Source organism: Lethenteron reissneri, chromosome 16, assembly GCF_015708825.2.
Source record: "Lethenteron reissneri isolate LAM-NWPU_2019-01 chromosome 16, ASM1570882v1, whole genome shotgun sequence".
Taxonomy (NCBI): domain Eukaryota; kingdom Metazoa; phylum Chordata; class Hyperoartia; order Petromyzontiformes; family Petromyzontidae; genus Lethenteron; species Lethenteron reissneri.
The window spans coordinates 10,687,375-10,713,012 of record NC_083794.1 but is presented as its reverse complement, the minus strand read 5'-3'; the positions used below and the strand labels follow the sequence as shown (position 1 = coordinate 10,713,012).

The window sequence follows — 25,638 nt, the reverse complement described above, 5'->3', positions numbered from 1 at the left end:
ATCCACACAGACATCGCAAAGCTAAGCCGGGCTCGTGCCTGCAGAGTGCCTGGATGGGCGACATCCACGATGCATCATCATAACAAGTTGTTAAAAACCGCAGGGGGAGTTGCAACACAACTCATTGTTGTACTATACTACGCTGCAACATCTATGCTTCCACCCCAAATTTCAGTGTTGTGTGTATTTGTACACGCGCATACGATTGGTAAAGCTCGTCAATAACAAGGCCGACGTTTCGGGTCGACGACCCTTCGGCGTGTACAAAATTCCATTGGTATCAACGCGTAAACAAATGAACGTAAAACTCAAAAAACCACATCCTTAACAACACTACAGAATACAACCAGACCGGCCACTCAATATACTAGTCCGGATAAGCGAGCAGCCACACGGCCGACTCTCCCGCGTTAACCACCCCCCCCGCCCGCCTCCTCACGCCGCGATCGTTTCGCTATAATCACCCGCGGCAATCTGGCGAGCCGCCGACGCGTCTCTGCCGTCCACGGCGAGCCCGAGCAGCCCGGAGAGGTGGACACGCTCGCTCCATTGCTGCTGTTCTGGCGGCACGGCCATGTGGAGTCAATGTGGCCCTTAGCGGTAGGCAGCGCGGGTGGGGGGGGGTGGTGGCGGGTGAGCAACTAGCCAATGGGAGCGCGAGTTTGAGGGGGGGTGGTGTTGGGGGGGTGGTGGGGGTGGCGGGTGAGCAACGAGCCAATGAGAACGCGAGTTTGAGTGTGGGGGGGGGGTGTAGGGGGGTGGTGGGGGTGGCGGGTGAGCAAGTAGCCAATGGCAGCGCGGGTGAGGGGGGGTGTGGTGTTGGGGGGTGGTGGGGGTGGCGGGTGAGCAACTAGCCAATGGGAGCGCGAGTTTGGTTGTGGGGGGGGGTAGTGTGGGGTGGGGTGGCGGGTGAGCAACCAGCCAATAGGCGCGCGAATTTGGGTGTGGTGGCGGTAAGTGGACCAACCAGCCAATGGGAGCGCAAGTTTGGGTGTGGGGGGGGTGGCATTATTGGGGTGGTGGTGGGGGTGGCGGGCGACCAAGCAGCCAATGGGCGCGCGAGTTTGGGTGTGGTGGAGGGAAGTGGACCAACCAGCCAATGGGCGCCCGAGTTTGGGTGGTGGAGGGGTGCTGGGGGGGGGGGCGGTGGCACGTGACCAATCAGCCAATGGAAGCGCGAGTTTGGGTGTGGGGGGGGGTTTGTGTGGGGGGGTGGTGGGGGGGGTTGGCGGGTGATCAACCAACCAATGGGAGCGCGAATTTGGATGTGGGGGGGGGTGGCGGGTGACCGATCAGCCAATGGGAGCGCGAGTTTAGGGGTGTGGGGGGGGTGGTTTGTGGGGGGGGGGGGGTGCCGTTAACCAATCAGGAGCGCGCGGCTGGCGCGAGCGGACTACGAATTCTAGATGGCGGGTTAGGGGTCATCGCGAGTGTGTCCGGTACGTGACGTTCAATTGACATTTGTGTTGTGTTCGATAATATCGTTGTTGTTTTAAAGTTTAACATCCCCCGGCTCGAGTTAGTTTTATTTATATCGTGGTCGTTTGTCGGTGTGTGTGTGGGGAGGGGGTTTGTGACAAAACAATGTGAGCCCGATGATTTGTGAAGGTTTAATTTGAGGCGGTTCGCGATTCACGAGGTGGTCAACGTTATGTGTTGACGACCCTTTAACAAACAACAAGGTTTAACTTTCCTCCGGTGTCAACCAACAAACACCAGCAGGTCAAAGCTTTCGCCTGAGTTTACTACGCCGCAATTCCGTGAATTATTAGGGAGGTTTTGTTTTTTTTACGATCAAAATAAGTCAACGGACAACGAACGACGTTTTGTTGTTGTCAGTCTAAACTGAACGTCCGGGTCGAGTCGTGGGTGTTTTATAGTGTACAGTGTAGTGTGTATAGTAGTGTAGTGTGTATAGTAGTGTATAGTAGTGTAGTGTGTATAGTAGTGGAGTGTATAGTAGTGTAGTGTATAATAGTGTTGTGTTTAGTGTACAGTGTAGTGTATAGTGTATAATAGTGTAGTGTGTATAGTAGTGTAGTGTGTATAGTAGTGTAGGGTATAGTAGTTTTAGTGTGTATAGTAGTGTAGTGTGTATAGTAGTGTAGTGTATAGAGTATAATAGTGTTGTGTGTAGTGTATTGTGTAGTGTATAGTAGTGTATAGTGTACAGTGTATAATAGTGTTGTGTGTAGTGTATAGTAGTGTAGTGTGTATAGTAGTGTAGGGTATAGTCGTGTTGTGTGTAGTAGTGTACAGTGTAGTGTATAGTAGTGTAGTGTATATAGTAGTATAGTGTATAGTAGTGTATAGTAGTGTAGTGTGTATAGTAGCATAGTGTATATAGTAGTGTAGTGTATAGTGGTGAGTAGTATATAGTGTAGTGTATAGTAGCATACCTGTCAACCCATATGGTTTAAACCCGAATTCTTGTCCAGCGAAATTAAGTCTTCAGGTCCATATGGCGTACAGCCGTTTCAATACGGGCAAAACAACGTCTGTCTATTTGTGTTTGTCCCTTGTGATGGGACTTTTTAGGATGAACGTTGATATTTTATAAGCGGCACGGGGGTGACCAATACGTTTTGATTTGGTCTGTAATAAGATAGGGCACTGATAAGGTTAGATTTGAAGCTTTCGTGACTGCAAGGATTCATACTCTTAGGTTTTTTCGGTAAAGTCACGTAGGTAAGAAATAAAATTAAAATTTATAAAAGTAAAATAAAAATTACGACGTTTCGGAGGCAACACAAGCTTCCGTCTTCAGGTGGAACCGTCACAGCACGATTGCTGTATCAAGTAAAGACTTAGTAAAGACTTGATACAGCAATCGTGCTGTGACGGTTCCACCTGAAGACGGAAGCTTGTGTTGCCTCCGAAACGTCGTGATTTTTATTTTACTTTGATTAATTTTAATTTTATTTCTTACCTACGTGACTTTTTCCGAAAAAACCAAAGAGTATGGATTCTTGCAGTCACAAAAGCTTCAAATCAAGATTAAAACTCAACCGGTTATGGTACCCGCCCTCCACCAGCACACTAACCAGAGTGGTGAAGTTTGGCCAAACAACCCGCAGCAGTGGATGACAGATATCGATCTATCACATTGTAAACTGCGTTAGTAGGCTGGCTGAAATCTCACGGTTAAGAATTCCCCGCACAAGTCACGTTGAGGTTGACCCAGCAACAGGGAGTCAAACCTGTATTCTAATTTGATAGCGCAACTCTTCGTTTCAACAGTAAGTTGTCCTTTATATACTCTTTGGGTTTTTCGGTAAAGTCACGTAGGTTAAAAAAGAAAACAACTAAATTAAATCACGACGTTTCGGGGGCAACACAAGCTTCCGTCTTCAGGTGAAACCGTCACAGCAAAATATTGCTGTGTTGCCTCTGCAACGTCATGATTTAATTTGTTTTATTTTTTACCTACGTGACTTTACCGAAAAAAACAAAGAGTATGAATCCTTGCAGTCACGAAAGATTCAAATCTAGAATGTCCTTTTTATGTTTGTGATTATGAGCGTTGTGACAGGTTATAGTGGACTCTCGTGACACACCGTAGTGGAGGTTGCCGAAAGGAATGAATGGGATATACAGACTCCCTTATAACTGTACTCTCTGATATTTACTCCAGTGCTCAATTACTGGATAGCATGAATCCCCCATGTTCCATCTATTATATACTGACTACTACATAAAAAATATAGATTTAAGGCGCAATAGTGTAATGGAACAATGTGATGCGCGAACGGCCATGGACACTATAGGTGTACAGCGTAGTTAAAAAAAAATCTGTACGATGTTATAAAATACATCATTCATCTAGACCCAAATACAAGAGCATCTCAAAATACTTGCGTCATTTTACTTGTCTTTTATACATCAATTAATATCACGCATTTTGTTAACGATTGCTCTCCTACAAACTAGTGTAGTTACATTACTTAATTGCGGTGCTGCATTATTATATACTGCAAAGCTTCCAGTCTTTATTAGGAGTCTCAGAAGAGGTGTGCATCGCATCTGTCTGCACCACAGCGTCAGTCCGTCCCGGCAAGGGCGACGCTCGCGATGCTGCGCTCCAGCGCTCGCTGTCTCCGCGCGGTGTCGGGCCACCTCGCCCACCACAGCCGCTCCATCTCCGCGGCAGGAGGCTCCTCCGTAGGCCGGGTGCAGCGGCTGGGACGTTTCGACGGCTCTGCCGACAGGAGGGCGCCGATGTGTTTGGGCCGCTTCTCCTGCTTCGTGGAGCCACGGGGGACCCCGTGCGCCACGGCCACCAGGACCCTGCATGTGTCGTCACGGCGGTTGGCGCCCCCGGCACTCCTGTGGCTCCTCACCAAGCCCCTGCAGAAGCTGGTGGCCATGATCCTGGGCAGGTACAGAGAACCCAGAGAACATCCAGGAATGGGCAAAGTGTTCGTTTTGTTTAGTAAAAAATTCCCACAGTCATATTCCAATTGTGCAGCATATCACCGTGGCTAAATGAGAAAGATCTTTACTACAGTATAGGTTTTTTGCTGTTGTGATGTATGGACCCTCCGATTCAGTTCCTGAAGAAGCTGAAAGCACGTGGAGTGAAACATCGCACATCATGCCAAACGACAACTGGTGACACCCGAGAACACATCGGAGGGAAAGTATTTTAATCGGTGCATATTATCTATGCATGGATCAAAAGCGTAGACATTAACTAAGGAAATGGAACAAACAATGAAAAGCACGCAAAGAATCGTGGCGAGATCCATTTTTGGTATTGTAACCACAGAACAAAAGTGGAGTACGTTGATTATAGAATGTACACCAGATAGAGGCATCATGCTGACCATTAAGAAACTATACTGGGCTTGGGCAGGTCACATTGCTCGCAGAGGTGATGCCCTTGGTTGACACCAGTGACCAACTTGCTAATCGCACCTCCGATTAGCACGGTTGGCTACGTGTGTTGCGTAAAAGAAGTTCAACATAATGACGAAGTGGCAGCCAAAAGAGAGAGCATGCCTGAGACAACATCCGCCGTAGAAAAATATAACAATTACATCGGCTCGAGAATTGTAGCATCGCACAATTGTGTGTAGGCCATCGTCTGGTTGCGGGCCGATTTACGACCGACGACGATCCTCCCGTGCAGGAGCCTCCGCAAGTGGTGGCAGGGCCTCCCGCAAGACAAGCGCACCCTGCTGCGGGAGTGGGCGTCGCGAAACCGCGGGCGGATCGCGATGGTGGTGCTCGGCATTGGGGGCCTCTCGGTGGCATTCTACGTGACGCACCTGGACGAGACACCGTTGACGGGGCGCCGGCGGCTGCTAATCTTCAGCTCCGAGCAGTTGACCTGGCTGTCCGAGATGGAGTACAACGAGGTTGTTTGTTTGTCGGTTTGTTTTTGTTGTTGTTCAGAAGCTGGCCCGCGGCGACCAGCAGTGATGTAGTTCATAGTCTTTGGTTCTATCGGTAAAGTCACGTAGGTATACAATAAATAAATTAAATCACGACGTTTCGGGCGCAACACAAGCGTCCGATGTAATTCATTTACGTGACATGCGGGGGCGGTGGCGTGGCTGAGCGGTAGTGCATTTGCCGCTTTTTGCAGAAGTTCGAGGTTGTGAGCACAGCAGCCTCCCTGGTTAATACTGTGGGTGTATTAACTGTAAAAAATAAATCTGCGCCGTCCCCTTTACAGTGGAAGTTAAGGATCCTGTTATGTTTACGAAAAAAAAGAGCCGGCCATGTGTGCCACCGTCATGAACTAAATTTGACAATCTACTCACAAATGACCTTTCTGAGATCTGTCGAGACAAGGCACGTTGTGGGCGATTTGGTTATAGGTTTTTGTATACTCAAACCAACATGTACACTTCTCATTGCCGTAATAAGCCACGTTTTTTAAATTTAATTGGCTTTTTTTACTGCGACGAAAAAATGTATGTCTTGCCTGTGCGCGCGACAGACAATAGAAGAGTACAAGGACAACATTCTGCCCGAGAGCCACGCGGCTCACAGGGCGGTGGCTCTCGCTGTGCAGCAACTGGTGGAGAGGAACCAGGACGTGGCCCAGGTGGCGAGCACGCCCTGGACGGTCAGCGTGGTGGACCTGCCCAAAGCCAACGCCTACGTGTTGCCCGTGAGCACCAGCGTCCGTGGTGACCCGTCACCGGAGAACAGTTCGGTCTCTCTTGTGGCTTCAGAAAATGTTGGAAATGTGGGACGTCCCGAAGGGAATAGTTCTCCCTCTCTCTGGTTTTTCGGAATAATGGAAGCAATCTGCAAAGCTTACAAGACATAAAACATAGCGCACTCATGATAGCCTTGGTATTATAAGAATGGCACGGATACCAAGTACAGTAAAACCTTGGAAGGCGAGTAACTTGGTTTGCGAGTGTTTTGCAAAACGAGTAATTTTTAAAATAAATATTCATTTGATAAACGAGCGAGGTCTTGCAATACGAGTAGTACGTATATACGCTTTGTCTGCCGAGCGTCACGTGATCACAACGGATATACGAGTGCTTTGGATTACAAACACGTTTCCGGAACGAATTATGCTCGCAATCCAAGGTTTTACTGTATTGTCCTTCCGCACCTCTGATGAACACGGTTGGCTATGTACAGTGCGAAAGATGTTCAGCATACAAATATACCTACATTTATTGGCGCTGACAAACAGCGCTAAAAGGATACGAGTACGTAACAAGTTCTTACCTTGGCGAGAGACAGACGGTGAAGAAACAGGAGGAACACAAGACTTGCAGATATCTTACCGATAATTATTTTAATTCGGGAAGCTTGACTCGTTTGTAATGTCCGTTTCGTATGTTGCGTCCCGTGTGTTCCGTATCGTGCGTTCAGTCTTAGCGACTGTTCAGAAGGTGGGCTTGCTTTTCATAAAAATTAATTTCCCGAGTAAAGCCGATTGAGCTGTACAGTTTTTTCAATGGCGACTTGGCCAACAGACGTCCACTTTCATTGGGGCCAAGCATCGCCTACGCTTATCTGCCGTCAGCACCAGTGCGGTGTTCATTGCTGCCATCCCTAAGGGGATATAAATTATTTATCTCTGGGTACTTTGTGCTGCTCCACGAGTATATAAAAAAGTATCTTGCTTATAACGGCAAGGTAGCTTGGAGATCAGAACACTGAGAGGGCTGAAATCCTGAGTCATTGGTGACTGGGCTGAGTCCATCATTAACTCTAGATTTGAAGCTTTCGTGACTGCAAGGATTCACATTATAAGGTTTTTTCGGTAAAGTCACGTAGGTAAAAAATTTAAATTAATAAAAGTAAAATAAAAATTAAATAAAAATCACGTCGTTTCGGAGGCAACACAAGCTTCCGTCTTCAGGTGGAACCGTCACAGCACGATAGCTGTATCAAGTAAGAGGACTGTTTTCTTGGAATTTCTCTTACTTGATACAGCTATCGTGCTGTGACAGTTCCACCTGAAGACGGAAGCTTGTGTTGCCTCCGAAACGTCGCGATTTTTATTTTTATTTTACTTTCATTAATTTTAATGTTTTACCTACATCATTAACTCGCTACACTTGTAGAACTCGGTTTAATCACAGGCAGCTTTCCTGGATTCAAGCTCAGAATCTCAGCAGTGGCAACTCAGTGCACCGATCGCCGAGCCAACCCAGCCACCTCAATTGTTCAAAATCTTGAGATGCAGTCACATTTTAGACACTGACCCCATACATCCAAATTGCAACCGTTTTTTTCTCGTTTGTGTGCTTGTTGATGTGCGACGAGGCAGAATGGACAGATCTTTGTGTTCACGGGCATGCTGGAGAAAGTGGCCAACGCCGACCAGCTGGGCATCGTGCTGGGTCACGAGATGGCCCACGCCGTCCTGGGACACGCGGTAATGGCAGCACACTTGCTCACACTCTTAGTTCTTTCGGTAAAGTCACGTAGGTAAAAAAATGAAATTAAAATTAATAAAAAAAATAAAATCACGACGTTTCGGAGGCAACACAAGCTTCCGTCTTCAGGTGAAACTGTCACAGCAAAAAAATCTGTATCAAGTGGAGAGAAGTCCCACTGGTTAAGGGGGGAGGAGCCAGGAAGGGCCACGGGAGAGGAGGAGTTGTGAGATGGTCAGTACTGCTGCTGGAACTGAGCCCTTGTAATGTAGATGGCATATGTAGATAAGCCAGCTAGGATTAAGCCGCCTTTTTGTTATGCTGCTGGGTGGGTAAATTAAATAAATATGAAAAAGGAGAGTACTGTTAAACGCTGAGGATGTTAACACTCGGTAGAGTAAAATAGTGCCTGTCAGATACTTGCTCACCCAGTGTCGCTCGCTCACTCCGCGTTGCTACCAACACGTAACTCGCCCCAGTCATAGGTTTATCCGGGTTTACATATTTTGGGGTTACGTGTCCTCTGTTTAGATCAAAGCTATTTCTCTCATCTTGCAGTCTCTGCCAGAAGGTACAGAGAGACGTGACAATACAACCAAGACACAAAATAATGATGCGTGATTCTAATTTTAAATCGTAGCAATCCATCCAGTCGCAGCTGGCGGCGATGGATTCATTAAAAGTGCATCAAAGGTTTGTGTGTCGTAATTGTCGTAAACGTGTTGTGTGCTCTTGCAGGCGGAGAAAGCGAGCTTCCTGCACTTCATAGACTTTTTCTCCCTGGTTTTTATCACGATAATTTGGGCCGTGCTGCCGAGAGACTGGCTGTCAGCGCTGGGGCATTGGGCTCACAGCCAGGCAATGCAGGTAATGCTTTCCATTGACCCTTGCATTTTCAGTCACGCCAAATGCGGCAACGTACATCTTGAAAGGCGTTAATGTTTATACTGTAAACATAATTAGACACAAATGGCTTGTGATTTTCTTTTCATGTCGTGACTCGGATTTTTTTTTTACTAGAAACTAAAAAAGTTTACGATTTTTTTTACGTCAAAATGTTGATAAATTGCTTACTGAAAGCAACAACTATTGAAAAAAATACAATTTAAGATGCATTTATTTACAGAAAATAGTTGATTTTGAAATGAGAAAATAAAAAACATGTACAAAATTTTTATAAGTTGATCCACTGCCTTCAGCAGCGGATTAACAAAGGGATGTAATGAACATTATCGTTTTGAGCATGTACAGTTAAAAAACATTGACACATTTTATAGTTACAAAACAATAACGTACGTAGTTTTTCTTGCAAAAACTGATGTTTCCAATTTCATCCCCAAGCTTCACATCCACCCAGTAACACTCATTGCACATCTTCTTGGTTCTTTCGGTAAGGTCACGTAGAAGGGAAATAATAAAATTAAAATAAAACATTAAAAAATAAAATATGTTTTATTTCCTTTCTACGTGACTCTACCGAAAGAACCAAGAAGATGAATCCCTGCAGTCACGAAAGCTTTAAATCGAAACTCAATGCACAATCACGTGATTTCAATTACGTCCAATGACCGTCGTCCGTTTCGTCATGGCGCCCACAGCTGCTGCTGGACATGCCCTACAGCCGCCAGCTGGAGAGGGAGGCCGACGAGGTGGGGCTCAAGCTCGCCGCCAAGGTCAGAGACAACGAGGGGGGGGGGGGGCCCTCGGCACCGGTGCTTAATATCTCGCGCAAATATTTTCCGTGCCGCTGGTGTGCAGACTGGAGCGGCAGCTCGTTGTCCTTCCCCCGGCACCTTCGATTAGCACGGTTGGAAGACGTACGGTGCGAAAGAAGTTGAACATGCAATTTTACAGCAGGTGGCACGTGACTCTTACCCACAGCCATAGCGCAAGGTGCACTGGGAGCAGAAACATTTTCTCCGGATTGCCGATCTGGTCAGACCCGGCCAAAATGTAGGCCCCTGCTTGGTGTCCTCCTACTCAACATCGCCACCCACACGGCTCCCGCTGTCCGTCATCGCAGGCCGCGCCAAACTCGGGACGAAACAACAGCGCCACGCTATTAAGCGCAATGCTTTTTAATCCTGGAATGTTTCAACTGATAGTATTAGTGCCCATGGGTGGCATGCCTCCGTCACAAAAAATAATGCTGCCACCATAAAACATTTTTAACAAAATGGTGTGGCATGATGTGAAATTTTAACAAAGTCACAAAATTCCACCAGTCTAAAGTTACAGCAGTTTTTAACGGTTACAGCATTGTTCCATTTTCAAATGTGGCAACTGCAACATTTGTGCCCAAAAAAAAAGGTTTAAAAACACTGTTTTGTCTTAATCTTTACGCGGCACCAAGGATTCACCTCTTGCCCATGTGTAGCACTTGAAGGTGAAATAAATAATCCATACCAGAGGCATATCATATTGTGGAAAAGAATCTGACAGCGGCTTTACACGACATCCTTTGAAGATATATCTTACAACTGCTGGAGTGTGCTCCTTAGCGATGCGGTTCATGCCTGCGTGCTGAATTAGCCAAGGACTGGCAAACCATCAAGTGAAAACAACAATATCATGGGTTACGTGTGCAGTCATCGGTGACTTAAATCTATCACATATTTTGTACTCGACAACACGGTTTAATCGCGGGTGGCTACAGCCAACGTTAACATTTTGAGCCCCCAGTCACTCAGCCACTTACTAAGACAGCCAAACCTCGTTCAAGTCTTGATGACAACATAAGATAAATTCCATAAGTAGCCAGGTGGCTCGGGGATGAGAGGACTGAACTGGTACTGCCGAGATTCTGGGTTCGAATCCTTGTGATTAAACCGGATTCTCAAGTGGTAGAGAGTTGATGAGTTGAAAGTATTAGCTTGGTCACCAACATTAGTCCACGATTCTGCACTTAATGTGTATAATCTAGCTCCGATCTTGAAAAATATCATAACATGACTCTCGGTGGCAGAACGATGTGAGAAAGTGCCACCGCCTAAATGCGTGGAGCAGAGGTCATGTGGGAGCAATCTCGGAGGTAACTCTACGACATCTGCTTCCGTGGACGTTCTCCAACATGTTCTCGAGCGGAGTCTTACTGCTCTGCGAGAGCTTTACATGGCATGACGCGGATACCACAATCGAGACGTAAGTTTAGATCGTACATATTTATGTATTTTTATCGCTGCGTTGCGTGCATGTGCCAATTCAGGCCTGCTTTGACGTCCGAGCCAGTGTTGCATTCTGGGAACAGATGCACACGTCGGAGGAGGAGGGTGTCATGCTGCCCGAGTGGCTGTCGACTCACCCCTCGCATGAGCAGCGGGCGGCTCACCTCCAGCGCCTGCTGCCTGAAGTATGTTTCCCGTTCCACCACCACCATACGAGGGTTGCCACCTGTGTTGGGGTGGCAGGAATTGATTCGTACCGAGACCTGGTACCGCTTATGTGAAGTTATCCTGGCTTGGTTGAGAAGTTGGGATTGTGGTCTGGGATGTGACCTAATGGACTCATTTGTTTGTGCTAACTTTTTTTGTTGTGCTTTTTGTTTTGGTGCCATTTATTAATTTCTTTATTCATTTTACTTGGTAGTAGGGATTTAATTTGCTTGGTGTGTAGGTGTGTTTATTGGGCTTCTTTCGCGCCATGCGTAGTCAACCGTATATATGGTCCTTGTACATAATTAATGTACAGCGTTGTGGGATGCTGTTGGCATGAATGATGCTATATGAAATTGAAGTATTATAGTTTTTACTGCAGTTATGATAGACAGTGCTGAGAAATATCCGGGTTTGGTTGGCAGTGGAAGAGGTATTGACATCACACTGCACCCTCGTAGTCCCAGCGGATGAAAAACCAGCCTCACCCTAGAGCGTCAAGGCTCGGTGCATCATTGTCAACATCCATCAATTCACTGCTGGATGATGGCCTCTTCAAGCAAACCACCATCTCAGTCCTGCAATGTGCATTTGTGATGGACTGGACTCATAAGAGTGCGCAATAACAAATCTTCTTACTTACAATGTAATATTCCATCTTGCATCTGCACAACACGAGATTATTTCATTATTCAATCTCTGCTGGCGATGTCCTCTTGGGTGCGTTTTCTCCTTTGGCTGTCGCGACGTCAACCAACGGCTATCCCTTCCATGGATGTCTCTTGCCCAATCCAACTTACTGTTCTTGATAGTCATTATGATGCCTCTAACTTATACATGATCTTCATGAATATGCACACTTCTTTCCTGTTTGGTGCAATTCCAAGCATGCACCTCTGCAGGCTTTGCGCACTTTACAACTATGGTTCCATTTATGATCCGTGTCATAGCGGGCAATATATATACACGAATCAAAAACCACCACTAATTGGTATGCTCACAATTCAGTGTACGTATATCACGAACCTCAGAATAAATTCGTACCAACGAATCGATGCATCTTGAAACACCTTCTGGACAGTAGTTTCATGCTGTTGGTGTGTTTGCCCGCGTTCCCCCATGCCGCAGGCGATCAAGCTGCGCGAGGCGTGCAATTGCCCGGCACTCGCCAGCCTAGACCCGCGTCTCATGCTCCGGATCCTCAAGGCGGCCATCTCAGGCCCGGGTGGCCGCCAAGCGGTGGCGCCCGCCCTGGCCGCCGTGCCCATCCTCCCGGTCGGCGTGGCAACCATCGCGGAGAAACCATCGCCGGGCGGAGATCGCGTAACGTCGCGCCGTGGAACCGGCCCGGAAGGACAGTGACGCACGCCGTACGGACAAGAGGACCGCACAACCAACCCACCTCCTGTACGGTTGAGGACCAATACTTCACCATGCTCGTGGGTTCAGTGCTGGCAAGCGAAGCGGTCGCAGTGCTCGGAGGGCTGGTTTTACATATCACCCCCTGCCACTGATGTCAGCCGTGGCCGGGATTGAACTCGGCTCGCTGGGTCGGTGGCGTAGTGTGCAATCAACTCCAAGACACCTCCCTCTTCTCCTCTGCCGTGTGTCGGTGCTTTGCCCCAGAGACAATTTTAAGGAACGTGAAGATGTTTCAATGGTGCGCAGTCACATGCACTCGCGTGTCGGTATTTCTTGAAAACCAAAAACAGAAAATCAGATAACCGAGAAAATCGCGATGCTGGTTAAGCAATATTTATTTGAACTATTTTCATAAATGTCTCGTAGATGTCACGGAAAAATAGGATTTTTTCTAAACGTCTTGAGCGTGCGGTCAAAAATGGGAAATGAAGGTTTGTTGTGGTGTGGGTTTTTAGCCACAATTTTTTGAAGTTAATAAAAAAACCCAGAATTATTATTTTTTACAAATGTTGACTAAGGTTCCAGGATTTGTTTTTTTTCCTCTTGTTCTTTGTTTTCTTCTTGTCCGCTGCTGGTGTCTTGGCTGTCCCCGTCTTGGGCCTTGCACCAGCATTCTGTGCAGCCCTGCACACACAAACAACCCCGCCATAAAGTGCCTTCTTTGACTCAAAGACAAATATACAATGCAACACTTGAGAGGTGGCTGGGGGTGCATCGTGAATAAGGCTGTGCACGTGTCAAAAGGTTTGTACGATGTCTACATGCGTGTAAGGCTTCACACGTAACCTACATACGTGTGCAAGGTGTGCCATTGTGAACTTCTCGATGCCATTAGGTATTGAACGTGGCCACGGCCACACGGTGTCTGCGATAGAAGGCTGCGTAGTAGATATGCGAGGTGGCCAAGTGGTTCAGGAAAATAATTGCTGTGCCCTTGTCAGAAGCTGGCACCACTGACGTCCTAGTTTTAAATCCAGTACTCCACAATATGCACGTCAGACGCATCAGTGACTTAACGAAAATAAGTTGGCTTGGGTAGGATACGTCGCTAGATGGGATGGCCGGGACTAACAACGGAGTGGCAGCCGAAGGAGGCATCGTGCCCCAGCGAACACCCAACGGACACCCAACATGGAGACGGAGCTGTGGAATCGGCACGTGTGTAAGTGCAAGATCGATTGTTGCATTGCAGGATCATGAGATGTGACGGTGGCCTGGGGGAGGCCTTCATCCGGCACTGGATTGATCTTGGCTGATGATGATTTCCACAAAAATAAACCCATCGTCTTGGGTAGTGCTCTTAGTAGTCTTGCATCAAAACAAAATAAACAATTGTGATAAAGTTTAACTCTCCAGTGCTTATTTGGCAGCTGAGGGTTTAAGTTTAGCGGGCACAAAGATGGGACATTTAAGATTATCTAGCAAACAGCTTATTACACACAGTGACATGGCTCTGCTGCCGCTAGGTTCAAGAATGGATACGTGCTTTGTTCAATAGCAGCACAATTGGGAATTGATTATTATTTGTAAATTAAAGTAAGCAATGATAACACTACACACAACCTGAACAGAATTATGGATTTTTATTGCATCTAAATGAGACTACATCTCAGAATGCTCTACAGGAACAGTATGCATATGTATTTTACAGGAAGAGGCAGTCAGGATTCCAGAGCAGGGTCTTGGAGTCTGGACTTGAATGGGGCAGTGGGGGAGGGTGTTGTAGTCAGGAGGGAGGGAGAGAATGTGCTTTCTAGACTATCGGGGTTGGGTGGTTGGAGCAGCCGTGGCGGACGAGTGAAGTCCCACGTTACCTGCCCTGCGTTTTCGTCGTTGCTGGGTTCAGGATGACCACCTCGTCCTCCTCGCTGTCATCCGAGCCCAGACTCTTGTCCGCTGAAAAAAATATTAATCAATTTGAGAGAGAAAAAATCGTGCGTACGCGTGGATTCCGTAACGCTATCCAACATGCGTTCTTGGAAATGGTCATTCTTGCCCGGGTTTGATTATTGGATCGTATGAGTGTTACCGTGCCCCCCCCCTCCGGCCCTTTGTGGATTAAGGGAGGGAGCTGATGAATAAACACTTTCTACCTTGGTTGTAAAGCGTCCCGAAAAAAATGTAAAGTTATATTTTCTCAAATGTTACTGGAAATACTACTCAAAGTGAAAATGACTGCTAATTTGCACATTATTTAAACCCGTACAGATGAAACTCTGCAGGAGGTGTAAACTACATATCGTTTCTCAATGGAATCACACACGTGGTTAAATAAATGTGACTTGTTGTGAGCAAAGAGGTTTATACTGTTGAATAAATATTGCCTAAAGTGCGCACTGCTCTTTGTATTTTTTCAGTGAGGCCCGTACTGATGCATCGATTCAGTTATTCAAATCGATTCTCACGCTTATAAAATGTGCAGGTAATAGATTGTGCAACAATTTATTATAATTGACTATCGAAATAATACGCAAATTATATGCCGATATTATATATCGGCCAATGCAGTTAACAAAACAAACCCAACTGAACAAATGAGAATACAAACGAAAGAGTCAAATCAATACAAAAACATGGAATTTTTAACCCTCAAGCATCAAGTTTGCTGCGGTGGACTTATGAAATTATGCAAGAGGTCCTCGATACATCTGGGGAGTGACTTAAGACTCCTAACAATCACATTAAAGTGATGCAAAACATCCTTGGATTTCATGTCATAATTCATACAGGAGGGTTAAAAATCCCACAGTCGAATTGTGGCAGTTCAGCGAGCTGCTGAAGGAGGGTGGAAGGTCAAGTGCCCAGTTTACGAGTTGCTCCGACACTCACCTTGCACCGGTGCTGGATCGCGAACCTCCGTGCCGGTATCGGCCAAACCCTCCTCTCCCGGCATCTCTTCTTCCACCGTGTCATCTTCGCCTTCCAACTCCTCCTCATCCTCGGCCCATGCGTTGTGCAGGCCCTCGCCGATCTGCGCCGTGCCGCGTCCCCACACCTTCAGCTCCGATACGCTGCACGCACACCACCACAGGGAGAGAGAGAACATGCAAACTCCGAATATACAGGCGTCAGGGTCAGGATCGAACCCACAGCCAACTGTATACCAGGCGAGGTGGTTAACATTTCACCAATCACGGCACCCCCAAGTGATGTTAAGGCGAGTGGGCGAGCATCTGGCGAGTGGGCGAGCATCTGGCGAGCGGTTGACCTGGACCCCGAGGCGCGTAACGATGCAAAGTAAAGCCATCGTGGTCGCGGCGTACGCTGGCGGTGCCGTGGTGGTGGGTGGGGGGCGACGGCGCGGTTACGCACACGCTGGCCGCGGGCTCCGCTTGGGCAACGACCTCGCGAGCTCGGTCCTCCGCCTCCTCCGCCTCCTCCGCCGATACCACCGCCTCCTCGGCGCGCAATGCCGTGATGCGCTGGGTTGGCAGCGACTCCGCCATGCCGCACTTGCGCCCCTCCTTCCTGCTCCGGACAGCAAACCGGCCACACGGTACAGGGTCGTGCATCCGAGCTGTCAAAACGTCCGCCCCGAACCGATTTAACAGCCCGCGAGCATGGCTCGGTATTTGCGCAAGGTGGAATTGTTACGTTCGATAGATGTTCACGAGTACGACCCTTTCCACACACGCGACCGTATGTTCTTAAAAACAGTGGCTCCGTGACGCACCGGGCCTGCGCGTCGTTTTTGAGCGCTCGCTGGATGAGCTCCGTGATCTCGCCCACCTTCACGTTCGCGATCTTCGTGCAGCGCAGCATCTGGTGGCGGGGGGGGGTGGGGAAGGAAGTGGGGGGGGGGCAGCGGCAACCAAGCAAATGCAGAGTCAGCGTAATGGGGAAGGGAGCCGTGGTGGTGGTGGTGGGGCAGCACGGGGTTCCAGATCGACTACGTGTGATGGAGAGAGCAAACCAGGGTACGTGGGTTAGGGACAGCGCCACGATTATTATAGTTTGTGTATGCGTGTTGTGATCTCGCCACAGTTGCCCATGTTTGCCGGCGTGTCCGCGTGTGTGTGCGCGTGTGTCAGGTGCACGTGGCCTCAAAGTGCACCTGCCCTGGCACAGGTGCCGTGGTGACGTCACCGTGTGTCTGTGTGGTTGTCTCACCTGGTCCTGTGTGAGCATGATGCCGCCGCTCGATTGCACGGCGCACAGCTCTCCGTGCTTGTTCATTGCGATCACGAGTCGTCCGTCCATCACCCGCTCCTCCAGTTCCGTGGCGTCCACCAGCAGATACGTGCTGCACCGAAAGCCACCGACACATTTAAGACATTATTATTATTAAGCTCGTTTACCCAAAGCCGATGTTTAAACACCGCACCGGGAACTGGTAATGGATGAGGTGACCTAGGGGAGACCCGCTCTCCATCGATGTTAACCGTGATGGGGGAATTGAACTCAGGTCTCCGGGTTTGTAATGCAGCGCAATACCCACCGCACACACCACTGCACCACCGCTCTCACATACACAACTAAAATAACCGCCATTCGCCAGTAAGTGACCGTGGGCATCACCACGATGCTTGTGGCACACTAGGGACACAAATACAAGTGAATCTAAACATAAATATAAACAATCGCACCTCCGATTAGCATGGTGCGAAATAAGTTCAACATACATACATACAAACCACACACATCACGCGTGAGTATTTACACTGCATTAGCAGGTAGCAAAAAAAAATGCACAAAATATTTAAAATCACATCACTACCCTGAATTGCGAAAAGTCACGGAAACTCTCAAAGCCCCCACTGAGCTAAGCAATTATTTTACAAGGACGATCACAGTCTGTCAGTGGCGGAGGTGCAGGTGGGGGAGTAGTCGCATGCCTAGCCAACAGCGCCCTCGTGTGGAACTCACCCTTGCTCGAAAAACGCGAAGCTCACCGGCAGGGGCATGTGATGGATGCTCAGCGGAACGGGTTCTCTCTCCTCTGGCGGGTACTTGGGAAGGGGTGGAGAGAAAAATCGCGTCGCTTCACTCATTGAAGAAGAAGAAGAAAAAAACCAGCTGGAATGCCAATTCGTTAAGGGAACATCAATTACAATTGTTTTGCTGGGGGAATGAGGCTGCGCAAAGAAAAGTCGGCGCGGAAACGGACAGAAACAGATGGGCCTTGTGTTCCATCACCGATGCGTTCACATCCCAACATGCGTGCAACTAACCGTACTGGTAGGTATCTGTGCCGCTCTATTTGTTTTATATTCATGAGGAATCTGTTCAATGTGCAGGCACTAGGTGGATTTCTGCAGAGCAGATCCGCGAGGGATGGGCAACGACTTGGGGAGGGACTTTGTCCAGCAGTGGATTGACCATGGCCGAGGAAAAATTGAGAAGCGCTTCTCTTTGGCGAGCGGGTGGACGCGGTGGGGGGGGGGGGGGAAGGGGGCGGTGGGGGCGGCCCCCCCCACGGTGACCTCGCTGCCCTGCACCGACACTTCGGGCCGGCGGAAGTGGGCGAGCGCCGTGACGGCCGCCACCGTGGCCGCGTCCAGAACGTTTCCGTCGTGGTTCAGCAGGTGCACGTCGGCGCGGACCTGCCACACCTGCAAGGGCACCGATAACAACACGTGACTCCATGCGCATGTGTTGCGGTGGGAATGACAAGGTGCCATAGCCTGGGCTTGCCAGGAGGAGACAGGACAGAAAACTATGCAACAATGTCATCTTCGCCTTCTGCATGGGATAGAGTGTTGCCCCCTCGCACCCGTGGGTGTTCTCCAGGTGCTCCGTTTTTATCCCATGTGTATCAACACTCATTAATTGGCTGGGAGATGTGCATGCTTGGAATTACACCGAGACAGAAAGAGAGGCAGAATGCAAGAGGAACACATGGCATCAGAGAACGTAAATCATATCGAATGTGTAAACAAATGTTTTATTTTGCATTGTCACTAGAAGGGGTGACAGCCGGTGGTCGAGACTAACGATGGAGTGCCGGCCATAGGACGGTAAGACGCCCGAGAAGACATCGACTGCTGAGATGGAGCGGTTGAGATCGGCTCGTGTGCAGGAGCTCGGCGGATCGTTTCATCGCAAGTCGGCGAGAGACGGTGACGGTTCGGGGAGGCTTTCTTCACCCAGCGGTGGATAGACAATAGACGAAGGGGCTGTACGTGTACGCGTCACATTCAGCGGCAGTGATGACCCACCTTCTCCCCGGCGATCACGCACAGAGACTCGGTGTCCACGCAGCGCGACGTCCTCAAGCAGCGCTCCAACAGGCGGTTCAGCTCCACGCCCATTTCAGACTGCCTGTGGTGACGCGTGCACACCCGCGCACACACCGCACGCACGGTTGGCTGTGTACGGTGCAAAACAAGTTCGACACATCTACATAAGCATGACTTCGCCCCCTACTGGCAGACTAATGCAGTACGGGGGAGGCGGGGCGATGATTGTTACGTATAAACCGAATCAAGTAATTTACACACATGCAGACAGACGCACACACGAATAGACACGCATGTACAGCCACACGCTCACATGTACAGGCGGTCCCCGCTTTTACGACGTAATGCGTTGTTACTGGAAACCCCGTCGCTGTAAACCGGATCACAGTAAATCGGACCCTATTTTTCTGTAACGGTAAAAAAATCATTTGTCGATGTATTTTTCCTTTTATCAGCCGTATTTACCATGGTTTCACAGGTAAAAATCCGCAAAAACTCCAGAATAACAAAAGCTCCATGCCAAGTCACATCAGAAACCAGACCGACTCTGTTCAATTGCAGAATCAGAATGTATTTATGCCGGAGGAAGATGCGCCGTAAAACAAGTTTCTGCCTCGTAAATCGATCCACGGCGACCGTTACGTAAACTTAATAAAAACGTGGATCGTCCGTAAAATCGGACCGTCGTAAAACCGGAGCCCGCCTGCACACGTGTGTGCGCGCACGCGACAGAGACTCGTGCGAAGACGGGAGACGGTGGCAGCGGCAGCTTTTCACGAGAGCGCACCTGCCCGCCTCGAACGCCGGCGACGCCATGGGCGAAAGCTCCAGGTTGACAAAGAGGATGCCGTCCGTCGGCCGGTTCTGCTTCGGCGCCACCAGCTCGCAGGAGACCTGCGCCAGCACCCTGTGGGCAGGAGGAGACGGCTCGGCGCGGAGGGCAAAAGGAGAGCGGGTCCTCGTTGTTTAACGCGGCGCTGAGACGCGCTCGTGGAAAGCGCAGCGTTGAGCGAATGAAACGCGTCGAGCGAAAAACGATCAAGTTTGGCGAGATACGATGCAGGCACGCGCACGGCGAGAAGGCGGGAAAATAACTGAAGGTGCGCTGCTGTGTTGCGGTATCATTCCGCGTACTGTATCGTACTGCTCAGCTGCACAGCTCAAGAAAGTAGTTGGTCGTGGACCACTCATAAACCGCATTTCAACAGTGCGCGTTCCATGTTTGGCAAAAAGTGTTCCCTCACGAAAGAACTGCGTTATAGCGAAAACGCGTTGTGTGAACACGCGGTAAGCGTGGGCTTACCATATGAGCAACGCCTCCTGTGCATGGGGTGATGGAGCGATGAGATTAATTCGTGTGCAGGTGCTAAGTGGGTTGCTAGCCACTCACTGCTCCCTCTGTCTCTATGCAACTGCAATGTCCTGTAACTGCCGACAAGCCTTGGAATAAAGGATGCCGAGTCGCTCTCTATTTATTGTGTTTGTGTTCACTCGTTATTTTTTAAACTTTCTGTTACACTTGTAGGAGAGTTGCTCAGCTCTGTGGGCCTTACCCGGCAGAAACAAAGCCCCGATTGTCTCCGAGTCTCACCACTCGTTCGCGCGCCGCTCACCTCGTCTTGCCCAGCTCCACCATGCAGCAGCCGGAGTCGACGCCGAACACGAGCTTCATGCGGCGGTAGTCGTACGTCTCCCGGCCATCGAGGCGCTGCCGCACGGCCACGGGTAGCGGAGACGAGAGGTGAGAACTTTGCCGAGTGAGTGGCCATGTCTGTGACCAGTGTGCTGTTAACACGTACAGCCCCTTTGTCAACCGCACTGCTGAGCATGGGCACTGGCGGAACCAGTGGGGGGGGGGGGGGGCGGTGTGGCATGTGTCGGGTGGTGGCGGGTTTAACGACACATTAATATTAACGTGATCTAACCCCCCCAATTTATTTATCTATTATGGATACTGGTCGCGAAAGCCTCCTACGACTACGTGCTAAACTAATGCGGGTTATAGGACCGCTCTTATAATCCCATAAAAGCCAAGTGAAATAGAGAAACCCCGTATAGCCTCAAGGGACTGTCGGGCAAGTGCTGTGAGCGAGCGGCAGCTGTGAAGACTTCCAGCACGGCACACGAGGGGGGGGGGCAACACCACGCCCGGCCGCCTTTGTCTCCCCAAATGCTGACGACGTTTAAACACCACCACCACCAGATATTCATCAGTGACCGCCACGACCGCTCTAGACAAATATAAAAGTCCCCCGTGTAGCCTTCAACAGAGTGGTGGGGCAAGTGCTGTCAGCGAGCACCTATGAAGGCCGGCACGGCACGTGAGTGGGGTGGGTGGCCAGTACCACGCCCGGCCGCCTTTGTCTCCCCAGTGGCGATGTTTGCATACCGCACCATGCGAGGATGAGGCGGATGATGAGTATGAGGAGTATGATGACGAGGAGTATGAGTATGTGTAGGAGTATGAGGAGGAGGAGGAGTATGAGAGTATGATGATGAGTATGTGTATGAGGCGTATGAGGATGAGTATGATGAGTATGAGAGTATGAGGAGTATGATGATGAGTATGATGAGTATGTTTAGGAGTATGAGAGTATGAGTATGATGATGAGTATGATGAGTATGTGTAGGAGTATGATGAGGAGTATGTGTAGGAGTATGAGAGTATGATGATGAGTATGATGAGGAGAATGAGCGCTCACACCTTCCTCTCCTTGATGGCCTGCAGGATGAAGGCGCGCTCGCAGTTGGAGAGGGGAACCTCCTTCATGGCGCCTTCTCCTCAGTCGCTCGCCTCAGCTCGTCGGCTCCGGCTCGGCTCTGGCTCTGGCTCGGTTCCGGCTCGGTTCTGGCTCGGCTCTAGCTCGGTTCCGGCTCGGCTCCGTCTCAGCTCGGCTCGACTCGCGACTCCAAACTCGCTCGCTCTTCGGCGGCTTCCCCAACCACGTGCGAACCGCGGTGACGTCACGCGCGGGTTGTTAAACTCGCGAGGAGACATGACGTCACCGCGCCGCCTCGCGTGAAGGAGCGCCTTCGGCTCGATGACGTCAGACGTCAGGGCGCGTGCCGCGTGACCGGAGGGTGACGTCGTCGTCGCGAAGGTTTCATTGGGGTTCCTTAGGTTTCATTTGGGTTCCTTAGGTTTCATTGGGGTTCCTTAGGTTTCTACGGGTTCCTTAGGTTTCATTGGGTTCCTTAGGTTTCATTAGGTTCCTTAGGTTTCATTGGGTTCCTTAGGTTTCATTGGGTTCCTTAGGTTTCATTTGAGTTCCTTAGGTTTCATTGGGTTCCTTAGGTTTCATTGGGTTCCTTAGGTTTCTTTGGTTCCTTACTTTTCATTTGGGTTCCTTAGGTTTCATTTGGTTCCTTAGGTTTCATAGGGTTCCTTAGGTTTCATTGGGTTCCTTAGGTTCCTTAGGTTTCATTGGGTTCCTTAGGTTCCTTAGGTTTCATTGGGTTCCTTAGATTTCATTGGGTTCCTTGGGTTTCATTGGGTTCCTTAGGTTTCATTGGGTTCCTTAGGTTTCATTGGGTTCCTTAGGTTTCTTTGGTTCCTTACTTTTCATTTGGGTTCCTTAGGTTTCATTGGGTTCCTTAGGTTTCTTTGGTTCCTTACTTTTCATTTGGGTTCCTTAGGTTTCATTGGGTTCCTTAGATTTCATTGGGTTCCTTGGGTTTCATTGGGTTCCTTAGGTTTCATTGGGTTCCTTAGGTTTCATTGGGTTCCTTAGGTTTCTTTGGTTCCTTACTTTTCATTTGGGTTCCTTAGGTTTCATTGGGTTCCTTAGGTTTCATAGGGTTCCTTAGGTTTCATTGGGTGCCTTAGGTTTCCTTAGGTTCCTTATATTTCATTGGTTCCTTAGGTTTCATTTGGGTTCATTAGGCTTCATTGGGTTCCTTAGGTTTCATTGGTTCCTTAGGTTTCATTTGGGTTCCTTAGGTTTCATTTGGGTTCCTTAGGTTTCATTGGGTTCCTTAGGTTTCATTTGGGTTCCTTAGGTTTCATTTGGGTTCCTTAGGTTTCATTGGGTTCCTTAGGTTTTATTTGGGTTCCTTAGGTTTTATTTGGGTTCCTTAGGTTTTATTTAGGTTCCTTAGGTTTCATTGGGTTCCTTAGGTTTCATTGGGTTCCTTAGGTTTAATTTGGGTTCCTTAAGTTTCATTGGGTTCCTTAGGTTTCATTTGGGTTCCTTAGGTTTCATTTGGGTTCCTTTGGTTTCATTGGGTTGCTTAGGTTTCATTGGGTTCCTTAGGTTTCATTGGGTTCCTTAGGTTTCATTTGGGTTCCTTAAGTTTCATTGGGTTCCTTAGGTTTCATTTGGGTTCCTTAGGTTTCATTTGGGTTCCTTAGGTTTCATTGGGTTTCTTAGGTTTCATTGGGTTCCTTAGGTTTCATTTGGGTTCCTTAAGTTTCATTGGGTTCCTTAGGTTTCATTTGGGTTCCTTAGGTTTCATTGGGTTTCTTAGGTTTATACTGGGTCCTTAGGTCTCATTTGGGTGCCTTAGGTTTCATTTGGGTCCCTTAGGTTTCATAGGTTTCTACTGGGTCCTTAGGTTTCATTTGGGTTCCTTAGGTTTCATTTGGGTTCCTTAGGTTTCATTGGATTTCTTAGGTTTCTACTGGGTCATTAGGTCTCATTTGGGTGCCTTAGGTTTCAGTAGGGTTAATTTGGGCTCCTTAGGTTTCATTAGGTTCCTTATGTTTCTACGGGTTCCTTAGGTTTCACTTGGATTATTAGGCTTCAATAAAATCTTTCAGATTACCGGTAATTTGAACCCTTCGGTATCAATAAAATCCTTATGTTTCATTGTGATCCTTAGGTTTAATTGGAAAACCTTAACATTCAGTTAGATCCTTGGGGTTCAGTGCAGGCTTATTCCAAGCAAATTGGTTGCGTAGACATTAAAATAAAAATCACATTTCTATCCACGTTTTTGCCTTTGGGGCCGTCCATAAATGACGTCACGCACCTAGGGGGGGTGGGGGTTTGAGAATGTGACGTCACATCAAAATGCGCAACTTTAAATAAATAAAGACGACACGTTCTACTTAATTAAATAGACTTTTTAATAAACGTTTTCTCCTACATCAGAGTGCAGCGCCACATTAAATACGCACTACAATGACAATAGTTTAAAGCGATTTGAAGCATGTCTTATTTGGGGGGCGGGGGCAGAGCTTTGTGACGTCATTTTTGAGGGTGGGGTCTGACTTTGTGACGCCGTGTGACGAAGGGGGGGGGGGGGGTCAAAAATCGTCCAAAATCGCGTGACGTCATTTATGGACGGCCCCTCTACGTGACAAAGCAAGGGAACGTCCATGATGAATGCCCAACCCAAGCAGCCACCATCTCTTAGTCGAGCGAAAAACAATTCCTATAGCTCCTGCACATTATAAAATGTTATTGCTCCATCTCAACAAGCGTCATTCGCCACTATGTGGCGGTGACATCTCCACGACGCTTGTGCCAGGCCATGTGCACCTTGAGGCCACGTGAAGTGTCGAACGCCCGCTGGCAGGTCACGGGGCAGACCCAGGTGCCACGGGTCGACTGAGATGACCGAGATGACTGGCTGATGCACCACCTGTGCCCCCTACTGTGCCAACTTGCTTTAGCCACCCGGCACTCCGCTCGTTGTTGTGAGCGTCGCTCCTCTGCCCTCCGTTGTTGATGCAGGGCGACTGCCTCCAACTGCCCAGTAGCGTCCTCCACAGAGGCCGATCTTGACACTGCTGGTACCAGTCATCGGCAAGTCCACTCAGCTCCACGTCCTCCTGTACCACATCACTCCATCTCTTCTCTAGCCCGTACCGCGCCTGTTTAGCCCCCTCGATCCGGCCGAACAAAATCTGTTTAGGCTTGCGGTGGCTGGGCTACTTGAACCAGCCAACGCAGCCTTGCTTGCCGGAGCTCACCGATGGCACTTTGACCACATCTTTCAAGGATTTGTGTGTCCTCACACAATCCAGCCTGGCTAAACCCAGGATGGATCGTAGGCAGGCCAGCCTAAATGTTTCTAACCGGCAAAGATGCTCCATTAGGAGGGTCCACGTTTCGCAAGTGTAGAGAAGGCAGGGAATGACTGTGGCCAAGACCTGAAGTTTCATGCAGAGCGACAGACCAGGTAGCTTCCACACAGCGTTACGCAACCGATGAAAAGATAATTCTGCTCGATTGATTCGGAGACCTCTGCTGTCAAACTGGAGCCAGGCATGAGCACACAAATTTTATCACTCCATCTCCTCAGAGCACGTACTCTCAAGCATGTTCACTTGAAGACTGCCATTCCGTTAAGTCTCGACCACCAGCCATCATGTGGGACATCTGTGAAAAAGATCTTTATAGCTCATCGGATTCCTCCAGGATATTCTGATCATCAGATACTTCTATTTTATGTACACTGGTCTCAAGTCAATCTCTAACCTTCATGTTCTCCGATTCATGTCATGTGTTTCTCTGTTATTATAATTCCAATAATGCACCTCTCCAGCCAAGTAAAGAAAAATACAAATTTGGATGAAGTTTTAAATCGGTGTGAATTACATTCTCCGACATAAACATTCACAAATAATGAACAAAATCTCAAGTGTGCCAAGAAGCATGGTTGCTTGCTAGGCCACATGCAATTTGTCTTACATAGCTCAGAACTACAAGAGACGAACATTGTCCAGGGCTCATCTGATAGAACCTGAGCTTGGGTACATTCCATATCCTTCCGATATATATCTCATCTCTAAAATATTTACAGTTTTTTATACCAACCATATGTACATTGTTATGGAAACAATAATTGGGAAAACTTAAG

At 48.6% G+C, this 25,638-nt stretch overlaps 3 protein-coding genes across 5 annotated transcripts in view; 1 reads left to right on the top strand and 2 right to left on the bottom strand.

The window, feature by feature from the left end:
• The window catches only part of LOC133342969 (MMS19 nucleotide excision repair protein homolog), a 49,920-nt gene extending 49,315 nt beyond the window's left edge, over positions 1 to 605 (bottom strand). The window contains exon 1 of the mRNA XM_061552373.1: positions 465 to 605. Coding sequence (XP_061408357.1) covers positions 465 to 576 — 112 coding nt within the window. The 5' untranslated portion in view covers positions 577 to 605. The remainder of the gene's footprint in view (positions 1 to 464) is intronic.
• Positions 606 to 1,374: 769 nt separating this feature from the next.
• LOC133342966 (metalloendopeptidase OMA1, mitochondrial-like) lies at positions 1,375 to 14,984 on the top strand. 3 transcript variants are annotated; one of them, XM_061552369.1, is made up of 9 exons: positions 1,375 to 1,439; positions 4,039 to 4,379; positions 5,132 to 5,360; positions 5,948 to 6,121; positions 7,751 to 7,858; positions 8,598 to 8,726; positions 9,458 to 9,532; positions 11,065 to 11,208; positions 12,359 to 14,984. In XM_061552369.1, the coding sequence occupies exons 2-9, from the start codon at positions 4,072 to 4,074 to the stop codon at positions 12,590 to 12,592; spliced, it is 1,401 nt and encodes a 466-aa protein (XP_061408353.1). In that variant the 5' UTR covers positions 1,375 to 1,439; positions 4,039 to 4,071; the 3' UTR covers positions 12,593 to 14,984. The 3 variants fall into 3 exon arrangements, with proteins under 3 accessions (XP_061408353.1, XP_061408354.1, XP_061408355.1); XM_061552370.1 differs by lacking the exon at positions 1,375 to 1,439 and adding an exon at positions 1,566 to 1,586; XM_061552371.1 differs by lacking the exon at positions 1,375 to 1,439 and having other exon boundaries at positions 4,247 to 4,379; positions 4,551 to 5,360.
• Positions 13,142 to 21,816, bottom strand: LOC133342968 (exosome complex component RRP45-like). The gene is made up of 12 exons (XM_061552372.1): positions 21,536 to 21,816; positions 20,445 to 20,539; positions 19,619 to 19,738; positions 18,811 to 18,913; positions 18,068 to 18,204; positions 17,519 to 17,602; positions 16,763 to 16,895; positions 16,326 to 16,414; positions 15,965 to 16,120; positions 15,482 to 15,663; positions 14,467 to 14,548; positions 13,142 to 13,276 (listed from the first exon to the last, which is right to left on the bottom strand). Exons 1-12 carry the CDS (start codon positions 21,599 to 21,601, stop codon positions 13,153 to 13,155), a joined length of 1,371 nt encoding a protein of 456 aa, XP_061408356.1. The 5' UTR covers positions 21,602 to 21,816; the 3' UTR covers positions 13,142 to 13,152.
• Positions 21,817 to 25,638: the final 3,822 nt, after the last annotated feature.